General features: G+C 63.1%; 4 protein-coding genes across 13 annotated transcripts; 1 reads left to right on the top strand and 3 right to left on the bottom strand.

The window, feature by feature from the left end:
• Positions 1-639: 639 nt before the first annotated feature.
• UBXN6 (UBX domain protein 6) lies at positions 640-5,525 on the bottom strand. 3 transcript variants are annotated; one of them, XM_053965584.1, is made up of 11 exons: positions 4,956-5,525; positions 4,544-4,701; positions 4,236-4,297; positions 3,995-4,117; positions 3,693-3,790; positions 3,290-3,365; positions 3,121-3,205; positions 2,670-2,889; positions 2,447-2,577; positions 1,687-1,832; positions 640-1,169 (listed from the first exon to the last, which is right to left on the bottom strand). In XM_053965584.1, the coding sequence occupies exons 1-11, from the start codon at positions 5,036-5,038 to the stop codon at positions 1,044-1,046; spliced, it is 1,308 nt and encodes a 435-aa protein (XP_053821559.1). In that variant the 5' UTR covers positions 5,039-5,525; the 3' UTR covers positions 640-1,043. The 3 variants fall into 3 exon arrangements, with proteins under 3 accessions (XP_053821559.1, XP_053821561.1, XP_053821560.1); XM_053965586.1 differs by having other exon boundaries at positions 640-985; positions 4,956-5,138; XM_053965585.1 differs by having other exon boundaries at positions 3,995-4,114; positions 4,956-5,138.
• Positions 5,526-7,891: 2,366 nt separating this feature from the next.
• On the top strand, positions 7,892-16,918 carry HDGFL2 (HDGF like 2). The gene is given in 17 exon segments (XM_053965583.1): positions 7,892-7,988; positions 9,579-9,606; positions 9,609-9,654; positions 9,729-9,867; positions 11,513-11,692; positions 12,066-12,182; positions 12,324-12,395; positions 12,639-12,780; positions 12,973-13,048; positions 13,129-13,414; positions 14,018-14,112; positions 14,494-14,564; positions 14,919-14,989; positions 15,142-15,243; positions 15,336-15,549; positions 16,205-16,328; positions 16,502-16,918. Coding segments are annotated over 17 exon segments (1,932 nt in total). The 5' UTR covers positions 7,892-7,916; the 3' UTR covers positions 16,599-16,918.
• A 775-nt stretch (positions 16,919-17,693) lies between these two features.
• LOC128800488 (perilipin-3-like) lies at positions 17,694-21,264 on the bottom strand. Of its 2 annotated transcripts, none has more exons than XM_053965699.1 (8): positions 21,175-21,264; positions 20,176-20,233; positions 19,754-19,949; positions 19,413-19,495; positions 18,908-19,322; positions 18,612-18,802; positions 18,403-18,525; positions 17,694-18,319 (listed from the first exon to the last, which is right to left on the bottom strand). In XM_053965699.1, the coding sequence occupies exons 2-8, from the start codon at positions 20,224-20,226 to the stop codon at positions 17,975-17,977; spliced, it is 1,404 nt and encodes a 467-aa protein (XP_053821674.1). In that variant the 5' UTR covers positions 20,227-20,233; positions 21,175-21,264; the 3' UTR covers positions 17,694-17,974. The 2 variants fall into 2 exon arrangements, with proteins under 2 accessions (XP_053821674.1, XP_053821673.1); XM_053965698.1 differs by lacking the exon at positions 21,175-21,264 and adding an exon at positions 20,604-20,719.
• Positions 21,265-21,364: 100 nt separating this feature from the next.
• LOC128800486 (perilipin-3-like) lies at positions 21,365-25,333 on the bottom strand. Of its 7 annotated transcripts, none has more exons than XM_053965696.1 (8): positions 24,289-24,477; positions 24,018-24,213; positions 23,674-23,756; positions 23,403-23,589; positions 22,884-22,975; positions 22,662-22,829; positions 22,462-22,575; positions 21,365-22,248 (listed from the first exon to the last, which is right to left on the bottom strand). In XM_053965696.1, the coding sequence occupies exons 1-8, from the start codon at positions 24,382-24,384 to the stop codon at positions 21,826-21,828; spliced, it is 1,359 nt and encodes a 452-aa protein (XP_053821671.1). In that variant the 5' UTR covers positions 24,385-24,477; the 3' UTR covers positions 21,365-21,825. The 7 variants fall into 7 exon arrangements, with proteins under 7 accessions (XP_053821671.1, XP_053821672.1, XP_053821667.1 ...); XM_053965697.1 differs by having other exon boundaries at positions 22,662-22,847; positions 22,902-22,975; XM_053965692.1 differs by adding an exon at positions 25,174-25,333 and having other exon boundaries at positions 22,662-23,589; positions 24,289-24,350.
• Positions 25,334-25,423: the final 90 nt, after the last annotated feature.

The raw sequence follows: 25,423 nt of genomic DNA, 5'->3' as shown, positions 1-25,423 counted from the left end.
CTTTGTAATGGAAGGTATCTAAGTTACCTCTAAAAGTAGCTGAGGGATTTTGGAATAAGCTTATTGTGATGCCACTGGGGAAATGACTGTTCATAATGTTGTACAGCGTGGCCTTGGGTATAAATGATGTACAATTATATATGAATTTATGCTCTTGTACCATCCTGTTTGTGGTCTTAATTGCTCCAGAGAACAGCAGCAGGGCTTTACCCTTGGAAAAGGAAAAATGCATTGTTTCTCTTGTTTTGGGACAGGCTGGACAGGTCAGGGCTAGATTCTCAGTCTCTTGTCTACATCAGAGCTGGGCTCTGTCCCACAGAAAAACTCTGTGAGAGTTAACACCTCTGGCTGAGGTACTAAAGGACTAAGCTGGCATCAAACTTGATGATGCACAGAACAAACTTGCTGGGGGTTTCAGCTTTATACAATGAATTACTTCTTTAAAAGATTGTCTGTAATTTGAGGTTTATTTAATCTACTGGGCACCACCAGTAGCTGGTCCCTGCTGTCACTCTCTGCTCTCTGAAGGGACAAGGGAGGTGATGCTGCCCCAGTAACACCAGTGCCAGCCCCAGCACTGACTGGTTTGGCATCTCAAACCTACAACAACAATGCAACTCAAGCAACTGGGATCAGAACTGAGTCTTTAAATAGTTCCATTTAATCAGACTAAGTGTAACTTTATCCAAACAGCTTCTCTCCAAGAGGAGTTACAGTGCACACAGAACAGGAAGCTGAGTTCTAAACCCAGCCCCCTACCCAGGCTCAGGTTGGTAATCCAGCCTAACAGCCCCTAATCCCTGCTCCACCACCGCCTTGGGAGCACCTCAGGCAGTCCCTGCTCCAAGTTTGGTGTTGAAAGCCCCTCGGAGGAGCCACTGGGAGAGGCCACCTGTGAGCCTGGAGCTGGGAGGGGACAGCAGCGTCCAGCCCCTCTGCAGAGCTAAACCAAAGCCACCTGCGAGCTCACGTCGCTCCAGCAGTCCTGGGAAAAAGGAGGGACGAGTCTAAAGCCAGCAGCACTGGAGGCACTGCCCTTTATTTCAGGACAGGGTCTGGGCCCTGGCCAGCAGCTCGGGCCTGAGGGGGCTGCGCTGCTCCTCCGCCGCCGCCTCCACGTCTGCCATGACCGCGGCGTCCCAGGCCAGGCTCAGCAGGGCCGAGGGCACCTGGGCACGACAGGGAAGGCTGTGGGATGCCAGCGATCCTGAAGCCCAGCCAGCCCCACCCCTACCCGGGGCGGGGACACCTCCCACTGTCCCAGGTTGCTGCATCCTGGCCTTGGGCACTCCCGCAGCTGCTCTGTTCCCCTTGAGTGTAGAACACCCTGCGTGCGTTCACAGACTGCTCAAACTGAAAAGGACAAGGCTGCATTCTGCCAGCAGCTCCTTTTAGGGGATGCTACTTTGGGCTTTCTGTTCATACCCTCCCCCATCATCGCTGCCTTCCCTCTTTCCCAGCCCCTGACAGCTGCTCTGTGCTCCAGGAGGGAGGACCCTGCACTTCCCTCCACACCTCGAAGCCCCCAAGCAGTTACTGCTTTGTTTGTGCTTAAAATGAGGGCACAGAGCACAGCTTGGGGCTCTGAAAGAACACAAACTTCTCTCCCCCCACCTCTGAGCAGCAGAAGACTCTGACAGCCTCAAGATGCTCTGGAAGGTACCAACAATCATTTTTTTCACTCACCAACCCACATTCATTGAAGGCCAAGTTCTCATCAGTCAGTTTGAGACCTCCAGGTCCCAGGAGCTCAAAGGGCAGCCAGTCATCTCTGAGTGCTTCTCTCACAAAGTTGTAGAGCACAGATACTGATTCTCGGGCATAAAAAGTCCCTGCCATGAGAAAACAAGGTGAGAGAGTCTGGCATTTACCAAAATCTAACCTTTTGTGGTCGGTTCCGTGGGGCTTCACCTACTGATGCTGACTTGATGAACGACTTCCCTGACACACAGCCAGGCTGATTTAACTGAAAACTATAAAAGCAGAATCCCCAAAGAAAAATAGTCAATTGTTGGGAGCCCCTGCCAGCCTGTAACAAAGAGCTGGGAAAGCCTGAAATGATTTCTGGAGTTCTGCTGGAAAATTTGAAGGGGATTTATGCTGTTGTACAGTCTGACATCACACAGGCAGCCTCACGCTGGCTGCTGTCACACGCTGATCTAATGAGTCCAGCCTGTTTCCAGAGGCCTGGGAAGAGCAGGCTTTAATTAATGATGCCTTGAGATTCTTCCCTCTCTGTTCAATCCTGGCTTAAAATCCCAACCCTGAGCAGGGGGAGGGTTTGGAGATGGGAAGAGTTCGTGGAGAAACGTTACCCCACTGTGGTTTTGGGGTGGTTTATTCCACCAGCTGAACTCAGCCCCTCCTGTTATCCAGCTCCTTACACTCCAGGTACCCTCAGAAGCTTCTGGAGGTGCCCGAAGGAAGGGTGAGGTGTCCCTCTTACCTTGGAGGATGTATCCATCGGGGAAGCGCACCCGCAGCAGGGTGTAGTTGTACTTCCTCATCTCCCTCTGCTCGTCCTTCTCGCGCATGGCTCTGGTCCTCAGCATCGACGCCTTCTCCACCGCCTCTGTCCTGGGGGGGAAGAGAGACCCTTGTAGGCCCCGAGGAGAGCCACGAGCTCCTGGCTGGTGTCCCCTGGCCCTGCTGCTCCTGCAGCCCCTCACCGGAGCCGCTGCTCCCTCCGGAGCTCCTCTGCAGTGAGGTTGAAGAAGTCGTGGGGCAGCTCGAAGCGCGCGGCCGCGGGCGACGGCTGGAAGAGCGCGAGCTGCCGGTGCAGCTGCGCCCGCACGGGCTCCGAGCTCAGCAGCTGCTCCTTGCGCTCCTTCAGCTCTTCCAGCCTGCTCAGCACCTCCTCCTTCAGCACGTAGAACTCCTCCATGGTCTCTGCAAAACCACAAGGATGGCGTGAGGCTCTTGGTCTCTAGGGCGGTGACACAGGGGACAAGGATCTCTGGGGAAATGTCACATCGGGATGAGGAATGTGCAGGCTCAGAGGCTGTTTTTGTTCCAGCCTTGGAGTAATGACCTCTGCGGAGCTGACAGCAACCAGAGCTGCCCTCAGCATCCCAGCACCCCACAAAGCCCTGACTCCACATTAACACCACGAGTTCTTGCCTTGTCCTGGAACAGGCAGTGTTTTTGTCTCAAACCCGACAGCCTGGAAAAATTTGTGTGTCCCTTCCAAGCAGCTTATCCTTTCCTGGAAGAAAAGGACAGAATTTAGATGGAGTTTGCTCCAAGCAAGGGCTTTCCAAGGCTGAGCAGCTGCGGAGTCTGAGCTCACCTGAAACACCTTGTTCTGCAGTTTGATTTTCCGGTATTTCTCCTCCTCTGGATGGAGATAGATGTTATCCAGGTACCTGCAGCAAGAGGAATGCACTGCCTGGATCAAAGCAGGACACTCTGAGGTCAGAGAGAAAACACAGACCTCACAGAGAAAAAAAGCTAAAAAGCCCAGGAAAATAAAATACATCAATGTTTTGGGGCCAAACCAAACAACCAGCAGCTTCCAAACCTCTTGGATTAGTGGAACCAACTCCTCCAGGATGCTGACATCTGCTCAACTGACAAATTGGGTGGTTTAAGAGTTCAATTTTCTTCCAAAAAAAAAAAAGACTTTGCTAGAAGCAGAGCAAGAAAACCCACCAGGGAAGGGATGAGCTGCCCGTGCCCTCAGTCACACTCACTTGGCCATGGTCTCCACGCACACCCGGACCTTCTCCCGGTCCTTGTTGAAGGTGTGGATCTCCATGATGGAAGCAGCCACTGGATCCACAGAGAAATACTGGGGGAGAAGGAGAGAAGCTGCTCAGGGAGGAGCTGACCCCAGCTCAGCTCAATTTGCTGGGCTAGAGATGATTTAACAGGTAAAGTGAAATTGTCCTGGGGGAGACTTTACAAGAAGGAAGTGGAGGGTTGGCTGGTCACTGCTGGAAGGGACCCACGGCACAAAAGGAGTTTAAAGAGGGAAGGGAAGGGAAGCACTCACTGCCTGGATGGCTTCTCGGAGCTGCTTTTCCTTCTGGTCTTTCCTCACAATGGCACCAGTCAAGGGGCAAATGAAATAAACCCCCGAGACAGAGGGAGCAGCTGCCCCTTCCTCCTCCTGCTGCTGAAGGAGATAAAACCAGGCACCAAACTGAGCACAGAGAAGTTTTGGGGGAGCTCTGTTTATAAACACCCTCGGGACAGGGAGAGCAGCCCCGAGAGGTGCTGAGCATCTCCCTCACCTTTTCCTCCATGGAGAGCCCCTTCTCGCTGGCAGCTGCCTCGGCCATCAGCTCTTTTCTCACTACAACAGACAAACCCCAGCTGGAGCGGAGGCTCAGCACATTCCAGAGCCTTTTGGACAGCTCAGCGCTGCCCTGAGAAGCAAACACCTGCCCAGGTGTGGCGTCCTAGCCCAGGGCTCCACATGACCCCATTTCCACGACAGCTGCCCCAAAACACCCTCGAGAGCCCCACCCGGGCGCTTTTCCAGCCGGGACCGCTGTCCCCGGGCTCCAGCGGAGCCGCGATTCCCCCGGCCCGCTCCTACCCTGGCTCTTGATGGCCTCCTGGGAGGCGGACGGTGCCTTTCCCTTGGGCTTCAGCTCCAGCCGGGCCAGCGCCGCGGCCGCCGCTCTCTGCGCCTCATCCGTCGGGGCCTGACGGGGCTTCGGGGCCACCTCGGCTTTGGGCTTCTCCCTGGGGGCCCTGGCACGGAGGACACGGGGCTCGGTGACCGCTCGTGCGCGCCCACCCGCCGGTGTCAGCCCGCGGAGGACGCGGCCCCGCGGGAAGGGGCGCTCGGGCCCGGCGATGTCGCTGGTCCCGGCCCCGTGTCCCCCTCGTGCCCCGGGCAGGTACCGGGCCCAGGGCGGGGGGGGTACCGGTCGCGGAGGGGCCGGTGGTGCCCGGGGTTGGCGTTACCGGTGGTGGCGTTACCGGAGGGTCCCCCCAACCCGTACCGGGACGGCTCCGAGAGCTTCTGCCCGGGCCCCGCCGTCTTGAACTTCAGGTCGGCCTTGATCTCCTGGAAGAACTTGCGCATGGCGGTGCCGGGCTGGGACCGGGACGGGACAGGAGCACCGGGACGGGAGCACCGGGACAGGAGCGGGGCCGCCGCGTCCCCCCCGCGCTTCCGGCCCGCCCGCGCCGTCACCGGAACGGGGCGGGACCGGTCCCGCTCGGGCGGCGGGGATGGGGCGGCGGGGGGCAAAGGGATACCGGCACCGGGATCACCGGGGGCTGGCGGCACCCGCGGACCCGTGAGCGGGACCTACGGACCTCCACAGAGCTCCCCCGGCCGCATCCGTGGACCCCCGGCGGCACCCACGGAGCCCAGAGCGCCCGCAGACCTGCACCCCCTGAGCGCCCCAGACCCCCCCCAAATCTTCACCCGCAGCCCCCACGGAACATCCCCGGCTCCCGGTGCCCCGGGAGCAGCCCCGGTGTGAGCAAAGCAGGCTGAAAGGAGCCCTGGGCAGCTCCGGAGCGAAGCTCGCGTGGAGCAGGGACACAGCCGGGGCGTCTAAAGCACACGGACAAGGAGCCTCGTGTCCGCCCCATGCCTGGGAGATCGGCCGAGGGCTCCAAACCCGAGGACGGACACGATGAACATCCCCGCGTGTGCTGCGGTTTCACGGGGTTTATTTCCACGGCACAGCTCCTGCTCCCCACCCTCGTGGGACACGGGACACTCGCAGCCGAGGAAGGGGCTGCGGCTCCCGGCATCAGGAGGACTCCGTCCCGAACGAGGTGTGCGTTCACCTGGGCAGCGGCACCTGGCACTGCCCCTCCGCTGGCACGCCGGGGACACCGAGAGCACCGAGAGCCAGGAACACCTGGATGAAGGCTGGACACGCACCGGCATCGGCAGCGGGAATCACGGCCTGAGACACGGATCTGCCCTCCCGTGACACCGCCACGGCACAGGACAGGCTGAGGAGAATGCACCGAGCCCCGAAGCTGCTGGGATACAGCACGGCCAGGATGTGGCACAACCCGAAATACTGCACAGCTGGGACACGGCAAAGCCTGGGATGCGGCAGGGCCAGAATATGGCACAGGCTGGATATGGCACGGTCAGGATGCAGCACGGATGGGATATGGCAAGGCCAGGACGTGGCACAGCAGGGACGTGGCACAGCAGGGACGTGGCACAGAAAGGATGTGCCACAGCAGGGACGTGGCACAGCAGGGATGTGGCACAGCAGGGACGTGGCACAGCAGGGATGTGGCACAGCAGGGACGTGGCACAGAAAGGATGTGCCACAGCAGGGACGTGGCACAGCAGGGACATGGCACAGCAGGGACGTGGCACAGCAGGGACGTGGCACACAAGGGACGTGGCACACCAGGGATGTGGCAAGGCCAGGACGTGGCACACCAGGGATGTGGCACAGCAGGGACATGGCACAGCAAGGATGTGCCACAGCACAGACATGGCACACCAGGGATATGGCAACACCAGGGACGTGGCACACCAGGGATGTAGCACAGCAGGGACGTGGCACAGCAGGGATGTGGCAAGGCCAGGACGTGGCACACCAGGGATGTGGCACACAAGGCATGTGAAACACCAGGGATGTGGCACAGCAGGGACATGGCACAGCAGGGACACGGCACAGCAGGGACGTGGCACAGAAAGGATGTGCCACAGCAGGGACGTGGCACAGCAGGGACGTGGCACACCAGGGATGTAGCACAGCAAGGACATGGCACAGCAGGGATGTGGCACAGAAAGAATGTGGCATACCAGGGACGTGGCACAGCAGGAGCAAGGCCCCACTCACAGTGTGACAGGGAGCACTCCCAACGCCACCCTCACGAGTTCCCTGCAGCAGGATTTCCCCTCCTCACACACCTCCCCCCAGAACCCTGGGAATGAGCAGTTTCTCCCCAGAACGAGGGTTGTGGTTTGGGTTTTGCTCCCACCTGGCTCTTGCCGGGCACTGGGAGCAGCCCGGTGTGGGCAGGGACTGTTTTCCTTTCCGTGACCTCGCAGAGAAGCCAGTTTGGGTTAAAACCAGCTCCCAGGCCAGCTGCACAGCGTTTGCTCCAGCTTAGCCAGGCTCAGCCTAAGTTTGGAACCCAGTGGGTCGGATTCCCCCCATGTGGCCCCCGTGACTCTCCCGGTGGCCCTGTCCTGGGCCAGGGACACGGCCACCCACCACCCTCCCCAGTCCAGAAGGAGTTTGGAGCCCCGGGATGGCCGCAGGGAAGGAATTCAGCCGGGAGCCGCATCCCCAGGCTGGGGGGCTGAGCTGGGGGCAGTGGATGGGGCAGGATCGGTGTTTGTCCCACCCACAGCCCTGACCCTCTCCCCACACCCTTGTGCCCCACAGCCCTGACACCCCCCATAGTCCCCAGCCCCACCATAGCCCCGTCCCTGCTCAGATCCCAATTCCCAATCCTTGTCCTTATCCCTGTCCCCGCTCAGGTCCCAATTCCCCTCAGGCCTTGTCCCTATCCCCGTCCCCGCTCAGGTCCCAATTCCCAGTCCTTGTCCCAATTCCCCTCAGGCCTTGTCCCTATCCCCGTCCCCGCTCAGGTCCCAATTCCCAGTCCTTGTCCCAATTCCCAATCCTTGTCCCTATCCCCGTCCCCGCTCAGGTCCCAATTCCCCTCAGGCCTTGTCCCTATCCCCGTCCCCCCCGCCCCTCAGGCCCCGCCCCTCAGCGCCCCCCGCTTCGGCGCCTCCGGCGGCGCGGCCCAATCCCGTTATCCCGCCGCGCCAGCGCCTCGCTCCTATTGGTCGGACGGGTTGAGCGACGTGCGGCGGAGCCAATGGGCGGCGCGGTCGCGACCGGGGGCGGGATATCCTGCGTGCCGTGCGGTGCGGGCCGCCCCCGCCGCCTGCCCGGTGCTGCCGCGGCCTGGGCTGGGCCTGCCCGCGCCCGGTGCCCCCCGCGCCCCCCGGTGCCGCCATGCCACACAGCTTCAAACCCGGGGACCTCGTCTTCGCCAAGATGAAGGGCTACCCGCACTGGCCGGCCCGGGTGAGACCGCGGGGCCGCGCCGCGGGGGGACGGAGCGGGAGAGGGGCGGGGGTCCCGGACCGGGATGGGGGCGGGATCGGGAGGGGGGGGACTCGAGACGGGATGGGGACGCGTACCGACCCTTGTCCCCGGAGCGGAGGCCCCTGCCGGGATGGAGATGCCATAACGGTACCTGTACCGGGATGGGGATCCCGTACCGGGATGGGGGCACGGTACCGGCTTGGGAACACGTACCGGGATGGAGATGCCATAACGGGACCTGTACCGGGACGGGGAGCTGGTACCGGGGTGGACATGCTGTAACGGTACCTGTACCGGCATAGGAGGGTCTGTACCGGGTACGGATGGGTGTCCCGTTCAGGATGGGGGACCCATGTCGGTATCTGTCACGGCATGTGAGCCGGTGGTGGCATGAGGGACCCGTCCCAGCACACAGAGTGGGATTTGGGGTCACATCCCAGCACCCGTACTGGATTGGAAGGTCCCGTACTGGGACGGGGCCCAGTACCAGTGCGGGGTGTCCCATTCTGGGATGGGAGGTCCCATTCCAGCACCTCTCCTGGGATGGGGGCCCAGTACTGGAATGGGGTGTCCCGTACCGGAATGGGGGGCCCCATATGAGCAGCTGTGCTGGGATGAGGGTCCAGCACTGACTCAGAGATCTGGGATGGGAGCTCAGTACCGAGATGGGTCCTGCACTGTGAGGCCTGGGCTTCTGTCCCTTGCTGGGGACAGTGAGGGGACACTCTGGGTGTGACATGGGTGGGGGGCTGCTGCGAGCGCTCCCGGTGCGGGATCAGCGGGTGCTGCTGCGCTTTTGGGGGGGTTATTTGGGATGCTGGAGCGTTTGGGGAGGGGGACAGCTGGTGCCAGTGGCCGGGTGACAGCGTCGTGCCGCAGTGCTCCACGAGAGCGGGAGCTGCTTTGGGATGTGCTCATCTGGGGGGTGCTTGGGGGCTCTGCGGGGTCCCCGGGAGCAGCCGAGGGCGTGGCAGCTTCATGCACTGCCCTCGGATGGGAAGAGACTGGCAGGTGGAACCGTGCGGGATCGGGGAGCTCAGGGGGCCGGAGCTGACACCGCTTGGCTGCACCTCGCCGTGAGACCCGGGACTGCCGCTCCTGCCAGCACAGCCCCTCTGCTTTAGCTCGCTTGCTTTCTGGGGAAGGGTCCCCCCGCCCCGAAGACCTCCCCGTGCGCACCCCGAGGCTCTCCCCGCCCACAGCCCAGACCGCCCGGAGCACAGAAGACGGGGTGTCCGGCCGGCAGCGGGGCTTTTCCTGCGGCCGGGCTCCAGCCAGGACGGACCCTGCGGCCACTCGTCCATCGCCCCCGCCCGCGCTGCCGGCTCCCGGCCATGGATCCCGGGGGAGTAGCACAAGGCCCACGTTGCCCACAAGACCTCGGTGCCGGATCCTTCCCGTTACTCTGGTAGAGATCCCGCAGGGACTCGGATCCGTAGCCAGGGCCCCGTCCGGGTGCTTTCCTGCCGCGCTTGGCTCCAAGCGGGTGCCGGAGCCGACGCCGCTTGCCGGGGCTGAGGACGTGTCACCGCTGTCTCTGACCTCCTCGTGCTTTGGGTTTCCTTTCAGATCGATGACATCGCGGACGGCGCCGTGAAACCCCCCCGAACAAGTACCCCATCTTCTTCTTCGGCACCCACGAGACGTAAGCGCTGCCTCGCTCCCCCCGGCCGGGCTCTGCCTCCGCTCCGGCCTCACCTCTGCTTTGTCTCTCTCCAGTGCCTTCTTGGGCCCTAAAGATCTGTTCCCTTACGAAAAATATAAAGACAAATATGGGAAACCAAACAAGAGAAAAGGCTTCAACGAGGGCTTGTGGGAAATCCAGAACAACCCCCACGCCAGTTACAGTGCCCCTGCGGTGAGTGTGGGCTGGGCAGGGGATGGGGCTGCAGCCCCTCCGTCCCCCCGAGCCACTCCTCCTGTCTCTGCTTCTCCTCGCTGCTGTGCCGATTGCTTCCAGCTTCCAGCTTGGCTTCCTTGGGGTGGAATTAGCTCCCCTCTCCTTCCCTGCCCTCTCCCTTCCTCAGGGAGTCTGCTCTCCTCATCCTCCTCCGTGGAGGGGTTTCCCTCGGGCTTCCAGGAGCGCTGGAAGTTCCCACTTGCTCTGGAGGAAGGTGCTTCTGCCCCGTTGTCACGGTGGAACCGGGGTCGTGCTTTGTGCTGCTTGCCCAAAATCATGGAGATTTTGTTGTCAGAGCAAGAACTTGAGGCTTGCTCATCCCTGGCTCCTGCATCTGCTTGTGGACTGTTGGGAAGTCCCCTCCTCCATCCATTCCCAAGATTCCTGAGCCCTCCAGCAGGATATGGACCGGGCTGGGGAACAGCTCTTTGTCAACTTCTTGTGGGGGCACCTCATGACCATAATTGGGATCCAATTTATTCCCTAAAGAGCATCACAGGAGGCATCGGCTTTGGAGGCAGTGGGGCTGAAGAGGCAGAGGAAGGTTTGTAGGGTGGGCAGCAAGGTCGAGGTGGTCCCTGGAGGTCAGCAGGTGCAGGGAATGAGCCCCCCGGGCCGTGCCACGGCAGGGCAGGAGTGAGGATGTGGTTTGAAGGGCAGGGATTGGGAAATGGTCCACCCAAAACAGTGGCTGTAGGGTAAGGCGAGGCTGTGGAGGTGCTTGAAAACCTGGAGATTGGTGGTGGTGAGGGAAGCAGCACCTGCCATGGCCAGGAATCGCTGGGAACTCCCATCAGGGATGAGGGACCCAGCGAGGCTGAGAGTTCACCAACACCCACTGTGTCCTGTGGGCAAAAGGAGCAGGAGAAGACACTGAAGTTTCCTTGGCTTTGAGACCTGAGTGAAGCGAGGTGCCAGGAACAGCCAAGGTGAGGAGAGGCTTTCCAGCAGCTGGAAGAACCCTGGCTCTGGGAATGTCAGTGCTGCCACACACAGAGGAGCAGCCCAGAAGACGAAGTTGGCGTGTGATGTCCTGTGCGAGGAACCTCCCGATGGGCTGGAGAAACAAGGAGGCCTTCAGGGAGCAGGACACAGGATATCCCACCTGGGAAGAGCACAGTGGCCGCCTGGACTCCTCGTGTGGACCTTTCCCATGGGGAAAGTGTGCAAAGAGGACAGGAGGAGGCCTGATCCAAGTGGAGGCAGAAGGAGAGGCTGAACGCGGCCACCTCGGCTTGTCTGGCGCCGTCAGGGCAGAGGAGGGCTGGGCTCTGCTCCCAGCTCCGGGCTGCTCCAGGGATTTTGGCAGGGTGTGAGGATGGGGGGCAGAGGGCAGCGAGGCAGCAGCATCCTGGGAATGTGTTCTTGGAGTGGTGTGTGGGGCTTTGGGAATGGGCACAGCGTTCCCCAGCAGGGCTGGTGTCATTGCCTGGAGCTGCTCCGGAGGGATCCGTGCTGGGAGGGGAGGCTGCCCTGCACTGCTCTGCACACCCAGCTCTGCCCTCCTTCACTCCCCACCCTTGGTGCCTCCTCCCCGTCCTCTCCTGCCCTCCCAAATGCCCCACAGGCCCCCCTAACCCTGCTTTCCTCCCGCTGCCTTTAGCCCGCGAGCTCCTCCGACAGCGATGTCCCCGAGAACGACCCCATGGCGGGGAGCGACGCCGGGGACGACGAGGACGACTCTGCCATGGCCACGGTCCCCACGGAGAAGGTGGACAGCGATGAGGACTCTGATCAAGGCAGCGACCACAGTGGGCTCAAGAGGAAATCCTTGGCCATGAAAGTGAGTGTGAGCTGGGGACAGGAGGGTGGCCCAGCCAGGGGACAGTGTGGCTCCATCGTGGAGCTCTCCTTGAACCCACCTCAGAAGAAGGTGGTGGAGAAACCAACTCCCTCTTGGATTCTCCAGTGGGAAATGGGGCTCAGCGTGGTTTTGGGGGTCTCACAGCTGTCTCGTGATGCCTGTGGGATGGTGGGGTGGCTAATCCTGGCGGGGTTTGCAGCCTGGAGGAGGATCCAGAGCTGCAGATCTGAGTGCAGCTCTTGCAGGGCCCATTGGGAAGAGTTGGAGAAAGGCCTTCCCAGGAAACATTTGCTTTCCATGGTGGATGGAGAAGGAATGGGCTTCTCTCATCTTGTCACCTCTCCTTTGCCAGATGCCTGTGACAAAACGGCCTCGGAAATCCTCCAGTGACTTGGATCAGGGCAGCCCCTCTGTCACAGAAGAGGAGAACTCAGAAACGTCTTCTGAGTCGGAAAAAAACAGTGACCAGGTGAGAGGATTTTGGGATACACTGGCAGTGTGGTGGGGGGAACATCCCTGTGGGAGTGGGGCAGAGGCCGAAGGGAACCTGACTAGCTTGATTCCATGGTGACACTGTTCCACATTTCCTCATATTTCTGTTTTCCTCCAGGATTTCACTCCTGAAAAGAAGCCAGTGGCCCGGGCTCCACGGAGGATGCCGGCAGCAGGGAGGAAGAAGAAGGTAAAGGACCCCTAATTGAGGGAGGCTGGAGGGGAGTCAGGATTTGCACTGTGGGGATGGGGGAGCTGGGGGTGACAGGGCTGTGCCCTGGGCTGGAGCACCTGGAGGGACCTCACTGATCTCGTGGTGACCTGCTGGGGCTCTGGGTGCTGGGATTCAGAGCTGGGACTGGGGGTGTTGCTGGGATTGGGGCAGTGCCACCCCACTGCCACCCTCCATCCCAGCCCTGCTCCCTGCCTGCAGAAAGTGGAGTCTGGCTCTGACTCCGACTCCAAAGTGGACTCGGATCTGGAGATGGGCAATGCCACCGTGGACATGACCAAGTCGGACTCGGACTCGGACTCGGATGTGTCAGTGAAAAAGGCACCACGGGGCCGCAAGCCAGGTACCCTGGGGCTGCTCCTGCTCCTGCCACCACCTCGGCATGGGAGTGTGGGAGCTCAGGCATTCCCAAGGCTTTAGGGTCCCATCCCAAATTGTGGGCACATTCTAGAATCCCTCTGCCTCTGCAACTCAGAGCTGTTTTAACAGAGGGACCTGCAGGGCTCCTGCTGAGCATATCCCTGTTGTCTTGCAGCTGAGAAACCCCCTCCCAAGCCCCGGGGCAGGAAACCGAAGCCAGAGCGTGTCCCCAGCAGCTCCAGCAGTGACAGGTGAGCTCAGCTGGGACACTGTCACCCTTGGGCTGGGCTGAGGGGTCACGCAGGGGTCCGAGCCTGCCCTGTCCTGGCAGTGACAGCGACAGCGACGTGGATCGCATCAGCGAGTGGAAGAGGCGGGACGAGGAGCGGCGGCGGGAGCTGGAGGAGAAGAGGAAGAGGGAGCAGGAGGAGGAGATCCGTCGGCTCCGGGAGCAGGAGAAGGAGGAGAAGGAGAAAAGGAAGGAGAAGGCAGAGAAGGGCGAGGAGGTGCACTCAGACTCGGACAGCAGCGCCGAGGATGAAATGGCCAAAAAGGGCCGGAGAGGCCGGGCCAAGGCTCCGTCCTCCTCGGATTCTGAGCTGGAGCAGGAGAAGGAGGTGAGTGTGGAGCTGTGGGGGCCTGGGGGTGGATGGACACCTGTCACCTCCCTGTCAGGCCATCAGGGACCTCCAGGAGTGGCAGGGACCTGCCCTCGTGGTCTTGGGTTAGCCTGCAGCTGCCCACATGGTGTTGGGAAGGGTTGTATCCATGTCTTGGAGTGGGAGCTCTTCCCCTGGCCCAGGATGCCTCATCCAGCTGTGGGCCTCACATCTGGCACAGGGTGCCCAGAGCAGCAACCCGTCCAAACTGGTCTTGGCTGTTCTATGCCTGGGAGCGTCCAAGACCAGTTTGGACGGGGCTTGGAGCACTCTGGGACAGTGGAAGGTGTCCCTGCCCATGGCAGGGGTGGGATGGGGTGAGCTTTATGTTCCCTTCCAACCCAAACCATTCCATGATCTCCAAGATGCTCTTCCACCACAGTCTTGGGGTTTGCCCCGCTGTCCCCCTGGAGCCTTTGGGAACATGTAGGGTGATGCTGTGCCATGGCAATGGGGTGACCGTGGGGTGGCCACGGGTGCCGTTGTGCCGTGGCCGTGGCTCTGTTGGTGCCGCAGCAGGGAGGGCTCTGCTGCTCTCCCTGCATTGTTCTCTCCTCCAAGGTAAAGAAGCCGGCGAAGAAACAGCCCTCGGAGTTGTCAAGGAAACCAAATCAGAAGGAGAAGAAGGGCCGAGCAGAGGAGAAGCCACGGAACAAGTCAGCATCTCCACATCTCCCTCCCTCCCCTTTCCTCCTGGGAATGGGGCTGTTCCTGCACGGCTCCAGCCCCGGCACCCCGGGGTGGGGATGGGGCTCATGGGGCTGCAGCACCTGCAGAGGGGCTGGGCCTGTTCCTCCCCTCCTCCTGAGCTGAAGGGGCTGGAGGAGCTGTTGGGGGTTACCAGGATGACATTCCGTGGTGTTTTCTTTCTCACGAGGCTTTTCCTGCCTGCATTCCTGGGAAGCTGGGGCACAGGGGAGCTGTGACCAGGGTGGAGGGGTCTTGGATGCTCAAGCCAGTGCCATCCCCCTTGTTAGCCCAGTGGTGAGCAGGGGGTTCACCACAACCATCTTCCCTTTTTCCTTCCCTTCACACAGACCTCTGAAAGTGGAACGAGGCCGGAAGAAATCCGACCCGATCCCCGAAAGGAGGATGGAGAAGAAAAAGGGTGAGAGAGCCACTGCTTCCCATCACAGAGGGGAGGAGAGAGAGGGGAGGGCTCCAGGGTTGGTTCCCCCATCCCTGGGGCAGGGAGAGATTAGTGAGCTTGTGCCAGGGTTTTTCCCAGCACTGCTGTGATCCCAGGATCACTTCCCTGGCATCCCCTCCCTATCTTGGCACATCCCAACCCATCCTCTCCAGAGACATTCCTGGGACTGTGCTCAGCTTTGGAAGTGCAGGAGGACACAAACCTCTGCCTGGGAGTGATTCCAGGCCCCAGAGCAAATCCTGGGCTCTGTGCAGGGCCGTGGGCTCTGTTGGTGCCCTGACATCTCGGCCTGTGTCTCTCTCTGTGCTCCAGAGCCCACAGTGGAAGAGAAACTCCAGAAACTTCACAGTGAGATCAAGTTTGCGCTGAAGGTGGATAACCCGGTGAGTGCCGATGGCGTGGCCTGGCCTGGGACATCCCTGCTCATCCTTGCCCTGCTGTGATACCTGGGAATGCTCCTCCTCCTCCCTTTGGGGGTGCTGGGAGGCCCAAGGTGCCCTCAGGGCAGCTCCTGATCCCGCTGCCATCCGTGCAGGACATCAAGCGGTGTCTGAACGCACTCGAGGAGCTGGGCACGCTCCAGGTCACTTCCCACATCCTCCAGAAGCACACGGATGTGGTGGCCACGCTCAAGAAGGTAGAGCAGAGGGCTGAGCCCTCCCTGGGGCAAGCGGGGAGCCTGCCTGGCCCCAGCTCTAAGGGGGTCCCTCCTCCTGCTCCCCGGGGCAGATCCGTCGCTACAAAGCCAACAAGGACGTGATGGAAAAAGCGGCCGAAGTCTACACCCGGTTGAAGTCGCGTGTGCTGGGACCAAAGATGGAATCCATCCAGAAAGCCAACAAAGCTGGGCCTGAGAAGGACAAGGGGGAGGCAGAGAAGGGCCAGGAGAAGCTGTCGGGAGCAGAGACACGGAATGAGAAGGGGGAAGAGGAGACAAATGCTGGTAACGTTGCTGAGCATCCCTGAACATCCTGGGATCATTCCCTGCCCTGTCTGGGCAGGTCACAGTCCCCTCCTTGGGGCATGACCTGTGCTGCTGGGGACACGGGACATGGGGAGGTGGCTGTTGGCCTCGTGGGGGAGGGATCAGCACCTCCAGGCTCTGCTTTGCTAGAGTGCCAGGAGTGGGAAAGGGCTGGATGGGGAATGCAGTGAGGGCAGAGGGCAAACCTCGAGCGCCACGCCCAAGCTCTGGGGGCCTCCATGCTGGTTTTTGGCCCAGGACAGCTCCTCCCTGCCAGCCTGAGCTCTGGTCCAGGCACGAAGGAATGTGGAGATGTCCTTGGACACTGGCTCAGACTCTTGCACAGGGAGTGGTGACTGGGATCTTCCACCCTCAGAGCCAGGTCTCTGCCTGGGGCCGTCCTGGTGATGCTGCAAGAGCCTTCCCAGAGGAACTGACAGGGAAAATCCACCCTGATGGTGTCTCTGGGTTTGGGGGTGGAGGTTTTGGGGCCCTTCTTGCAGCTGTGGGGGTCAGGCTAGTACTGGGGTCCCCTCAGGCTCGGCTGCATGTCTACAGCCATGGATCCTCAGTCCACGAAGGTCGGGATGGATGAGGGGGTCCAAGAGCCTGAGCCTCTCTCTCTTCCCTTCAGACCTGTCAGGTCCTGTGAATGGTGAATCCCTGTCCCAAAAGTCAGAGGGCACAGAGGAGAAGGACAAGAGCCAAGGGCCAGGAGCTGGGGAGCTGGAGGCATCCACAGAGGAGCCACACAACAAGTGAGTGTGGGGGGCAGGGCTGCGATCGCTGGGCCCTGCAGGGGTGATTTGGGGACATCCTGTGGGTTGTGAAAGGGTTGTTCCAGCTTTGGAAGGAGCTGGGATGTGGGAGAGGGACCAGGAGAGGCAGAGGGGCGGGGGGCTGAGCTCTCCCTGCCCCTGCTCTCCCCCAGCAGTGTCCAGGACTATCCCAAGGCCGGGCCGGAGCGAGCTCGCGGGGAGTCGGAGGCTGCGGATGAGGAGGAGGAGGAGGAGGAGGAGGAGAGCTGAGGAAGCAGCTCCCACCTGGAGGAGGAGGAGGAGGAGGAGAGGCTGTGAAGGGAGAGCAGCCTCTGCTTCGTCCCCTGCCTGAGTCACTTCACTAAGTCCCACCGTAGCCGATGTCCTTGGTCTTGTCCCGTGTCCCATCCCTGCGGAGGCACCACCCGCGGGGGGGCTGTGCTGGTGTCTGTATTTGTCCCCCCGTCCCCCCCCCCCCCCCCCGTTTTTAATTTTTGTTTTGTTTTTTTTTTTCCCTCCTACCTAATTTCTTGTGATTTCAACCAACATGAAATGAATATAAAGGGTTTTCTAATGAAAAACAGAAGGAACCCCAGTGTCTCTTTCTTGAGGCATCTCTGTCTGGGACGAGGGGAGGACCTTAACCCCCTGCCCAGGGTCAGGGCTGGAATACACCCCATGGGTCCCCAAATTCTCTCTGACCAAGATCACGCATTCAGGGGCTGCTCCAAGCCCCTTTCCCCACCATCACGATCCTCTCTCCATCCAGAGGCAGCTGCTGGAGCCGGATCCCTCTGCCCCAAGGGTGGCAGCAGGGCTGGGCACCAACTTCGTGGGGTAAAATAAGGGTAAAAAGGGTGTGTTCTCTCCTGACTGTGCCAGGGAGGGAGTGACCCTGGCACCATCCCGCCCGTGCTGGGCAGCAGCTCAGTGTTGGTCTCTTTGCTCTGTTGCAACGCTCCAGAGCTTTTGTCCGTGTCCAATAAAGAACTCCCGGCTCCACCCGGCGCCGCCTGCTCTTTGTGCCCGACCCCCGGGGGAGGATGCCCCGACCCCCCCCCCGGCAGGCTGCAGTAACTCTGCCCTGGGGACACTTTGCTTTTTCTTTTTCCAGGACTGGTTTCACGCTCGCTCTGTAAATAAGACCCAAAGAAAGCCCAAAACACCCTGAGTGCCTCTTGCCCAACTGCTGGGGAGTGGGACCCCACTCCTGATCCCACTGCCAAGTCCTCTCCTCCCACAGGGGCAGGGGGCTGTCTGGGGAAAGGGGGCTCAGGATATGGGGATCCCCAGGTCTTGGGGAGGGAGCTGTTCCTCCAGAGCCCAATTCCTCCCTCCCACACCCCCGAAGAAACCTCAGTCCAGTGCAAAACTAACCGCAGTTTATTGTTTCTTGTGCTGTTTTGGCCCTACAAGGGTGGGGGTTTGAAGGCACCGAGGACATGGGGGACCCCCAACAGGCACTTGGGGCAGCCAAGGCACGTAACTGCAGGTCCCCAGCAAGGGGACAAGGGACAGAGCTGGGGCAGGCAGGAGGGTCCCCACAGAGGCAGGCACAAGGTTAGAGGCGAGGGGGGCTGGGGGGGTTTAGCAAAGGCTCCTAACGAGGCTTTTTTGCGGGAGGAGGTGGAAGCAGCCCAGAATTGCTACTCCATCTCCAGCTCCACCGGGCGCTTGCCCGAGGGGGCGAAGGGTCCCACCAGCCACGTCAGGGGGGTGTTGAAGGCCACGTGTTCCACCAGCTCGTCCATCAGCTGCCGGGCTCTGGCGGCGTGGGTGCGAGCCCGGGCCAGCACGGGCCCCGTCACGTCCTGCAGGGAGGTGACAGAGGCCAGCGCTGCCCGCAGCTCCTCCACGTTGTGCCGGACCTGCCCCGCCGTGTCCTGCACGGTGGCGGGGAGGCCCTGCAGGCTGGACACCAAGGGCTGGCAGGAGCTCTGCAGCTGCTGGCTCAAGCCCTGCAGCATGGTCAGCGTGCCCGACTCCACCGCCTGCAGGGGGACACGGGGGGGGTGAGGGCTGGGGGACACCCCGGTGTCCCTGACACCCTGGGGACCTCCTGCCCTGCTCCTACCTCCGGTGGCACCTGGTCCTTGCCACCACCCGGCTGCTTCTTGCTCCACTCCAGCCACAGCTGCTGCAGCTTCTCCTGCCCTCCCTGCAGCCTCTGGTCCATGCCCTGCTTCAGGTGCTCCACCTGGGAGAGGGGCACAGCCTGGCTGGGTGGGGGGACCTCTGGGGGACACCCCGGGGTGGCACAGGGGGTGCGGGGCTGGGTCCTACCAGGTCGAGGGTGCGCTGGAGCTGGGCCAGCAGGTCCTGGCTGCTCTGGCGGGCGCTCTGCAGTTTGGCCAGGGAGTGCTGGAGCGCTCGGTGCCGCACCTTGGTGGAGAGGGAGCCCAGGCGCACGAAGTAGCTCTGCTGCTGCCTCTGCTGCTCCGGCTCAAAGCCCTCCACGGACGTGGCCAGCTTGGCTGTGGGACAGGAGCTGCTCAGGGGGTCCCAGCACCGCCATCACCACCCCACAGAGCCCCCCTGCTCTGCCCACCCACTCTGGAGGGTTGGGATCAGCTGCTCACCCAGTTCCTCATCCGTCATGGGCAGGTAATGGTCCACCAGCTCCTCGGACTTGCCCAGCACGGAGCCCACCCCGCTGGCCACCATCTGGCCCACGGTGCTAACGCCGCTGCTGACCGCAGACCTGGTCAGCTCCACACCACCCTGCACTGCCCCTTTGGTCATGTCCATCACACCGGTCACTCGGCTGGTCACCGCGTCCTTGGCCCCGGCCACGGAGCTGGACACGGCATCTTTGGCCCCGGCCACGGTGCTGGACACGGCATCTTTGGCCCCGGCCACAGTGCTGGACATGGCATCTTTGGCCCCGGCCACGGTGCTGGACACGGCATCCTTGGCCCCGGCCACGGTGCTGGTCAGCACATCCCTGGCCCCTGTCACCGTGGAGGTCACCAGCAGTTTGGTGTCCGAGATGATCTGGTGGACACACAAGCCTCTGTTAAGCACTGCGGGGGCCCTGAGTGTGCTGCCCACTCCACCCCACGCCACCCCAGCCCACCCCGGTACCTTCTGTGGGGGCTGCTGCAGGATGGGCAGCTTCTCCTCCAGCTTGTCCAGCCCTTTGCAGGCCAATTCATTGGCGGTGGAAACTGGAGATGAAAAAATAGGTGGGTTTAGCACCCTGCTGCCTTGCAGGAGCTCTGCTAGGGCCGATTTTCCATCACCCCAAAATTCAGGGGGTGCTGCCCCCACATCTTCCAGCTTCTCCAGCCGTTTATTCCTCGGCCATACGAACCAGAGACACAAAACCAGATCATCCCTCTCCTGGCTCCTCACGAGAGCTCGGTGAGAGCCAGTTTTGGGGTCCCCCAGCCCCGTGGGGTGCTGTCCCCCACCCCTGCACTCACTCTGGGGCTCCAGCCGGGTGAGGAGGGGCTGGGCCCCGCTCACTGCTGCCGCCGTCAGCGTCTTCACGCCCTTCTCGGCAACATCGCAGACGGAGCGCACGTAGGGGTGGCTCTCCTTGGTGCAGGTGTAGGCGGAGGACACCATGTCGTAGGCAGAGCTCACCAGGGGCAGGTTGGCCACGCGGGTCCCGATGTTCTGGGGGCCGGAAGGGCTCAGGGTGAGCGTGGGACTGAGGGACTGCCCAAATCTCACAGGGAACAGAGTGTACTGGGTGTTCCCACACACCATCCCACACAGGGGATCGTTTTGGGGTGCTCCCATGGCTCTCCAAGCCCATCAGAGGGTGGGATAACCCCGATCCCCGTCTCCAAGCAGGGACCCCGTGGATCGCCCCCAAATTCCCCGCCTTGCCCGCACTGACCTGTTGCTCCTCTGCCTTGGGCTGCGCCGGCGTGGGCTCGCTGGTGGCCATGGTGGGGCTGGGGGGCACAGGTCGGGACCGTGAGTGGAGCCAGGCCCCCCCAACGCCCCCCTCCTGCCTCTCGAAGGGAGGACCCCAGGTTACCCCTCCCCGAAACGGGGCAGCTCCCACGCGGTTGGAAAAACCCGGGACAGGGGGGTCCCTGGGACCGGGACCGGGATCACGATCGGGATCACAAGCGGGATCGGAACCGGGATCGCGATCGGGACTAGGAGTGCGAGCGGGACCGGGACCGGGACTGGGATTGCCACCCGGAACAGCACCGGGATCGCGATCGTGAACAGGACCGAGACTGCGATCGGAACCGGGATCGCAATCGGGATCGGAACCGGAACCAGGATCGCGGACCGGCCCTGGGTCGTGCTCACCGCTGGCGGCCGGGGTCGGTTCTGCTCCGCTCGGTTCGGCTCCGGGCTCGCCCCGCTCCTCCCCGCCGCCCTTTATACCCCGGAGCCCGCCCCGAGCGCATGTGACCGGAGCCGCCCAGCGGGGCCGGCCCGGGGCGGACCGGGAGCAGCGACCGGCGGGGAGCGCGGGGCCGGGAGGGCAGCGAACCCCTGGGAACGGCCTGCACCGAGTCCCCCGCCCAGCACCGGATCCGCCGGGACTGGGCTGCACTGAGCCCCCCCGGGACCCCATTCCTCGGTCGGTGCTGCACTGACACCCCCCCCCCCGCCCCCCCCAGCCCCTCCCCGGTACCGGATCCCCCGCGACTGGGCTGCACTGACACCCCTTGGGGACCGGACACTCCCGGGACCGCTCTACACGACACGACTCCCCGAGATTCGGCTGCCGTGACGCCCCGAGCCCGGAACTCGAGACCCCCCCCCCGACCTTCCCTGGCACCGATCCCCCGGGAGCGACCCCGCCCTGACCCTCCCGAGCGTCCCCTCCCCTCGTGCGGCTCCCAAGCACGGGGGTCCCGGTGCTCGCCCACACCTGGCCCGGTGGAGCTGGTCAGAGCGGTCCCGGGGCGTGCCGGCGGCGGGGGGATGGACAGTCCTGGGGTGCCCGGTGTCGCCGCACCGGGTGCTGTTACCACGCGGTGCTTGTGACGCCGGGGATACCCCGGGGCGGGCCCAGCCCCTCCACGGTGACAACTGGGACAAAGTTCAGTGCCACACGGCCGGGGGTCACAGTCCAGGTGTCCTGGCACCTTGTGGCACCCTTTCTCCCAGTACCCCATGGAATCCCGTCCCACTGTGTGCCACTGGCACCCCTTTATTGAGCCCCCCCTCGGGGGTGCCCCCGGCTCTGCCGCCCGTGCAGAGCCCCGCGGTGAGCCGGTGGCTCTGCCACAGCACTGCAGGCTCTGAGTCATTTTAAGGCCAAAAAAGTTGTTTTCTTCCTCTTTAAACTGGTTTGAAGCTGTTAAGACATGAAATTCCAGTATTCCTGGGACTTAGGGCAGCCCTGGATCCCAGACAGACTCACACAGTGTCCTCCACGTGCCACCATCCCCACAGGAGTCCCCGGCCGTGACACTGGGGTCCCACGCCGGGTCACCACGTCCATCGTGCCCTCATTCCCGGCGGGATTGGGGTTCGTAGCTCTGGGTGGGTGCTCCCCCAGCTCAGTGGCACCAGTGACTCAGTGCTGGCTGCAGACCTGGGGGGCAGCGGGCACCTGGTGCGTCCCCCCCACGGTGACACAGCCCTCCCACTTGGACATATCCACCGGGACATCCTCCGGATACTCCACGAGCGCGGGGGCGAAAGGTCCCACGAGCCAGGGCAGGGGCGTGTGCTGCCCCACGTGCTCCAGCAGCCCCTCGAGGCTCAGCTGTGCCCGCGTCACGGCGTCCCGGCTCTGTGCCAGCACCAGGCCCGACAGGTCCTGGAAGGAGTGGGCGCTGGCCAGGGAAGCCTGGACGCCCTCCACGCCGTGCCAGACGTGTCCCGCCGTCTCCTGCACGCTGCTGGGGAACGCCCGGGCACCGGTGGCCAGGTGGGAGCAGGCGGCGTGGAGCTGGTGCAGGAGCCCGTGGAGCATGGCCAGAGTCCGAGCCTCCACCTGCGGGGTGGGCAGCGGGCAGCGGGGGCTGGGGGTGGTGGACCCCACCCCTGCCTGGATGGACCCACACCTGGACTCCGTGGCTGCTGCTCCAGGTGTCACCACCCCAGGTGTCCCCTTGCCATGTGTCCCCACCTCAAGAGACTCAATGGCCGCTGTCCCCACCCTCTCCAGATGGAGCCACCTGTCCCCCATGGTCCCTCCACCCTGTACCTCGTTGTCCTCCATGGGCACCGCATCCTGCTGGCTCCACTCCAGCCACAGGTGGTGCAGGTGCTCCCGGGTGCTGTGCCAGGGCCCGTCCGTGCCCTGCTGCCCCTCCTCGATCTGGGGGGAGGTTCAGCCAGGTGGAAGCACACCTGGGGGTGCCTGGGGCCACCGCGGGGCTGGCACGGTCCCTGCCCCATCCTTACCAGCCGGATGACATGGTGGAGCTGGGCCAGGAGCCGCTGGGCACGGAGCCGTGCCCGCTGCAGGTCCCCCAGCGAGCGCCGCAGGGCCCGGTGTGGCAGCCGGGCTGACAGGGAGCCCACGCGGACAAAGTAGCTCTGCCACCGCCTCTGCCGCTCCTGCGGGGCCACCTCTGTGCCCCCGGTCACCTCCGTGCCCTTGGTCACCTCTGTGCCCGTGGTCACCTCCGTGCCCTTGGTCACCTCTGTGCCCGTGGTCACCTCCGTGCCCGTGGTCACCTCTGTGCCTGTGGCCACTTCTGTGCCTGTTGTCGCCGCTGTGGGAGCGGGGTGAGGGCAGCGTGGCTGGGCCATCCTGCGCTGGGCACTGGAGCCCAGCGTGAGCACCCACAGGATGCTTGGCCACCAGGTCGTGTGGAGATGCCACCTTAAGCCAGGTGGCCTCTGCGGTCACCTGAGCTGTGACACGGGGCCAGCTCTGCCTCGTGTCACCCAGTGCCAAGCTATAAATACCCAGGCGGGCACACAGGACTATATTTGCTTTTGGGTTTCCAGGTGAGAGTTCACCCAGTGCCATCCCATGTCCTTCAGACGGGGACTGTCCCCTGCGTGGGGTCACAGTGGCCTCAGTGCTCTGGCACCATTGTGGGGCCACCATGTATAGCCAATGCCAAGACTGAGCAACAGGGTGAGGGTCCCGGGCGGGCTTGGCACCCCGAGATTTGGGAGATGGTGGGCACTCACCCAGCTCCTCGCCTGTCCCGGGGAGGTACCGATCCAGCAGCTCCTCTGATTTGCCCAGCACGGCGTCCACGCCCGTGGCCAGCAGCTGCCCCACGCGGGTGCCCACCACGGCCCCGAGCGCCGAGCGCGTCCTCGCCACCACCCCGCTCACCGTGCACGACACCAGCTCCCTGGTCCCGGCCACCACCTGGCAGGGGACAGCGCAAGGACAGCTTGTCCCCGCTCCTCGCCCAGCGCTGGAGCCCTGCCCGTGTCCCCCAGGTGACGTTACCCTCTCGGGGGGCTGCTGCAGGATGGGCAGCTTCTCCTCCAGCTTGTCCAGCCCTTTGCAGGCCAATTTGTTGGCGGTGGAAACTGGAGATGTGAAAATAGGTGGGTTTAGCACCCTGCTGCCTTGCGGGAGCTCTGCTAGGGCAGGGTTTTGGGCTACCCCAAAACTTGTGGGGTGTTTCCCCTCCAACCCTCCAGCTTCTCCAGCCATTTATTCATTGGTGATACAAACTGGAGATGTGAAAGCTGATCGTCCCCTCTCCTGGCTCCTCACGAGAGCTCGGTGAGAGCCAGTTTTGGGGTCCCCCAGCCCCGTGGGGTGCTGTCCCCCACCCCTGCACTCACTCTGGGGCTCCAGCCGGGTGAGGAGGGGCTGGGCCCCGCTCGCTGCTGCCGCTGTCAGCGTCTTCACGCCCTTCTCGGCAACACCGCAGACGGAGCGCACGCAGGGGTGGCTCTCCTTGGTGCGGCCGTACGCCGAGGCCACGGCCCCGCAGGCACAGCTCACCAGGGTCAGGTTGGCCACGCGGCTCACCACGCTCTGAGGGTGGGGGACAATAAGATGGGGGTGCCCAGAGCCACCCGCAGCCCCCCCAGACCTTCCATGCACCCCTACCTTCGTCTCCGGCCCGGTCCCGGCCGGCACCGCTGCGTTTTCGGCCGACATGGCGGCGGCGGCTGCAGCGGGAAGAGGGAGATTTTGGGGTGCCATGGGTGGGTGAGACTGGTGGGGACCCCCCGGGGGATGACACCCCCGGTACCCCCCAGCCCCTGTTCTGTGGGGGTTGAGAGCCACCAACTCATGACCTGAGTGGGAGAGGCTGGCGGGTTCTGAGGGGCTCTTGGGGTGTTATGAGGGGTCTGAAAGGGGTTTTGGGAGGGGGTCGTCCTTCTTCCCTGCCAGGAAACGGGGGGACTGGGTCCCCTCAACTCCTCTTGGACCCCTCCACCCACTCCGGGATCCCCACGCCCCTTTTTGGGGCCGGGGAGGGGTTTTTGGGTGATTCAGCTGAAGCCAGACTGGAATCGTCTGTCGCAATCCTGCGCTGGGGACGTGCCGCTCGTCACCGCCGCCTCGGCCGGGGCAGCCCCCGGACCGCCGCGGGGAGCCGAGCCGCGGCAGCCCCCCCCGGCCCCCCGGCAGCCCCTCTGCCCTTTGGGGTCTCCCGTGGCACCCCCGGCCTGGGCCTGTGCTCTCCGGGGGACGAGTTCTGGGGGGATCCGGGGGGCTTCAGGCAGGTCCCTGCGGGGGACAGGTCCCCTTGGGACCCTGAGTTTGTTCCCTTGAGTTTCTAGGGGTGCCCCTCTGGTGTCCCTGGGGTCTTCCGGGGACCTCGGGACTCCTGACCTCCCCCGCACCCCCCGGAGGCCCCCGGGAACCTCCGGACTCCCCCCGGGACCACCTGGAGCCCCCCACGGAGCCTTTCTGGAGCCTCCCGGGACGCCCCCAGCCCCATTTCGCGCCCTACCGCTCCCGCCAAGCCCCGGGCACGGTACTCACGGGGGTGGGGGTGGGGTTCTGTCGCGACCCCCGGGCGAGATCGCGACACCGGGCCCCGCCCAGCCCGGACCCGCGGGGAGCGGCGGGAGCCAATCAGCGAAGGGGCGGGGCCGGATATCCACCAATGAGGAGGGATGGGCGTGGCAGGGGGCGTGGCTTGGGGTTGGGGCGCGCTCGTCGCGGGGTGCGGGGACAGCGGCGGGGACAGCGGCGGGGACAGCGGCGGGGACAGCCCAGCCCCCGGTCACCT

Source organism: Vidua chalybeata, chromosome 27 (genome assembly GCF_026979565.1).
Source record: "Vidua chalybeata isolate OUT-0048 chromosome 27, bVidCha1 merged haplotype, whole genome shotgun sequence".
NCBI classification, from domain to species: Eukaryota; Metazoa; Chordata; class Aves; order Passeriformes; family Viduidae; genus Vidua; species Vidua chalybeata.
Note: the sequence above shows the minus strand (reverse complement) of the source record. Positions and strands in the feature narration are given on the sequence as shown.

Excerpts from the sequence above, each read along its gene's own strand:
- LOC128800486 (XM_053965691.1), bottom strand. The coding sequence starts at position 24,384 with ATGGCACCCCAAAATCTCCCTCTTCCCGCTGCAGCCGCCGCCGCCATG. Across the intron at positions 23,590-23,673 it reads TGCAGCAGCCCCCCGAGAGG|GTGGTGGCCGGGACCAGGGA; the intron begins GTAACGTCACCT and ends GTCCCCTGCCAG. Across the intron at positions 22,249-22,461 it reads TGCCCATGGAGGACAACGAG|GTGGAGGCTCGGACTCTGGC; the intron begins GTACAGGGTGGA and ends CCCACCCCGCAG.
- UBXN6 (XM_053965584.1), bottom strand. The coding sequence starts at position 5,038 with ATGCGCAAGTTCTTCCAGGAGATCAAGGCCGACCTGAAGTTCAAGACG. Across the intron at positions 4,298-4,543 it reads GGAGGCCATCAAGAGCCAGG|TGAGAAAAGAGCTGATGGCC; the intron begins GTAGGAGCGGGC and ends TGTCTGTTGTAG. Across the intron at positions 1,833-2,446 it reads CGATGGATACATCCTCCAAG|GGACTTTTTATGCCCGAGAA; the intron begins GTAAGAGGGACA and ends TTCTCATGGCAG.
- LOC128800488 (XM_053965698.1), bottom strand. The coding sequence starts at position 20,704 with ATGCGCTCGGGGCGGGCTCCGGGGTATAAAGGGCGGCGGGGAGGAGCG. Across the intron at positions 19,950-20,175 it reads CCAAGGCAGAGGAGCAACAG|AACATCGGGACCCGCGTGGC; the intron begins GTCAGTGCGGGC and ends TCCGGCCCCCAG. Across the intron at positions 18,526-18,611 it reads TCCAGCGCACCCTCGACCTG|GTGGAGCACCTGAAGCAGGG; the intron begins GTAGGACCCAGC and ends CCCCTCTCCCAG.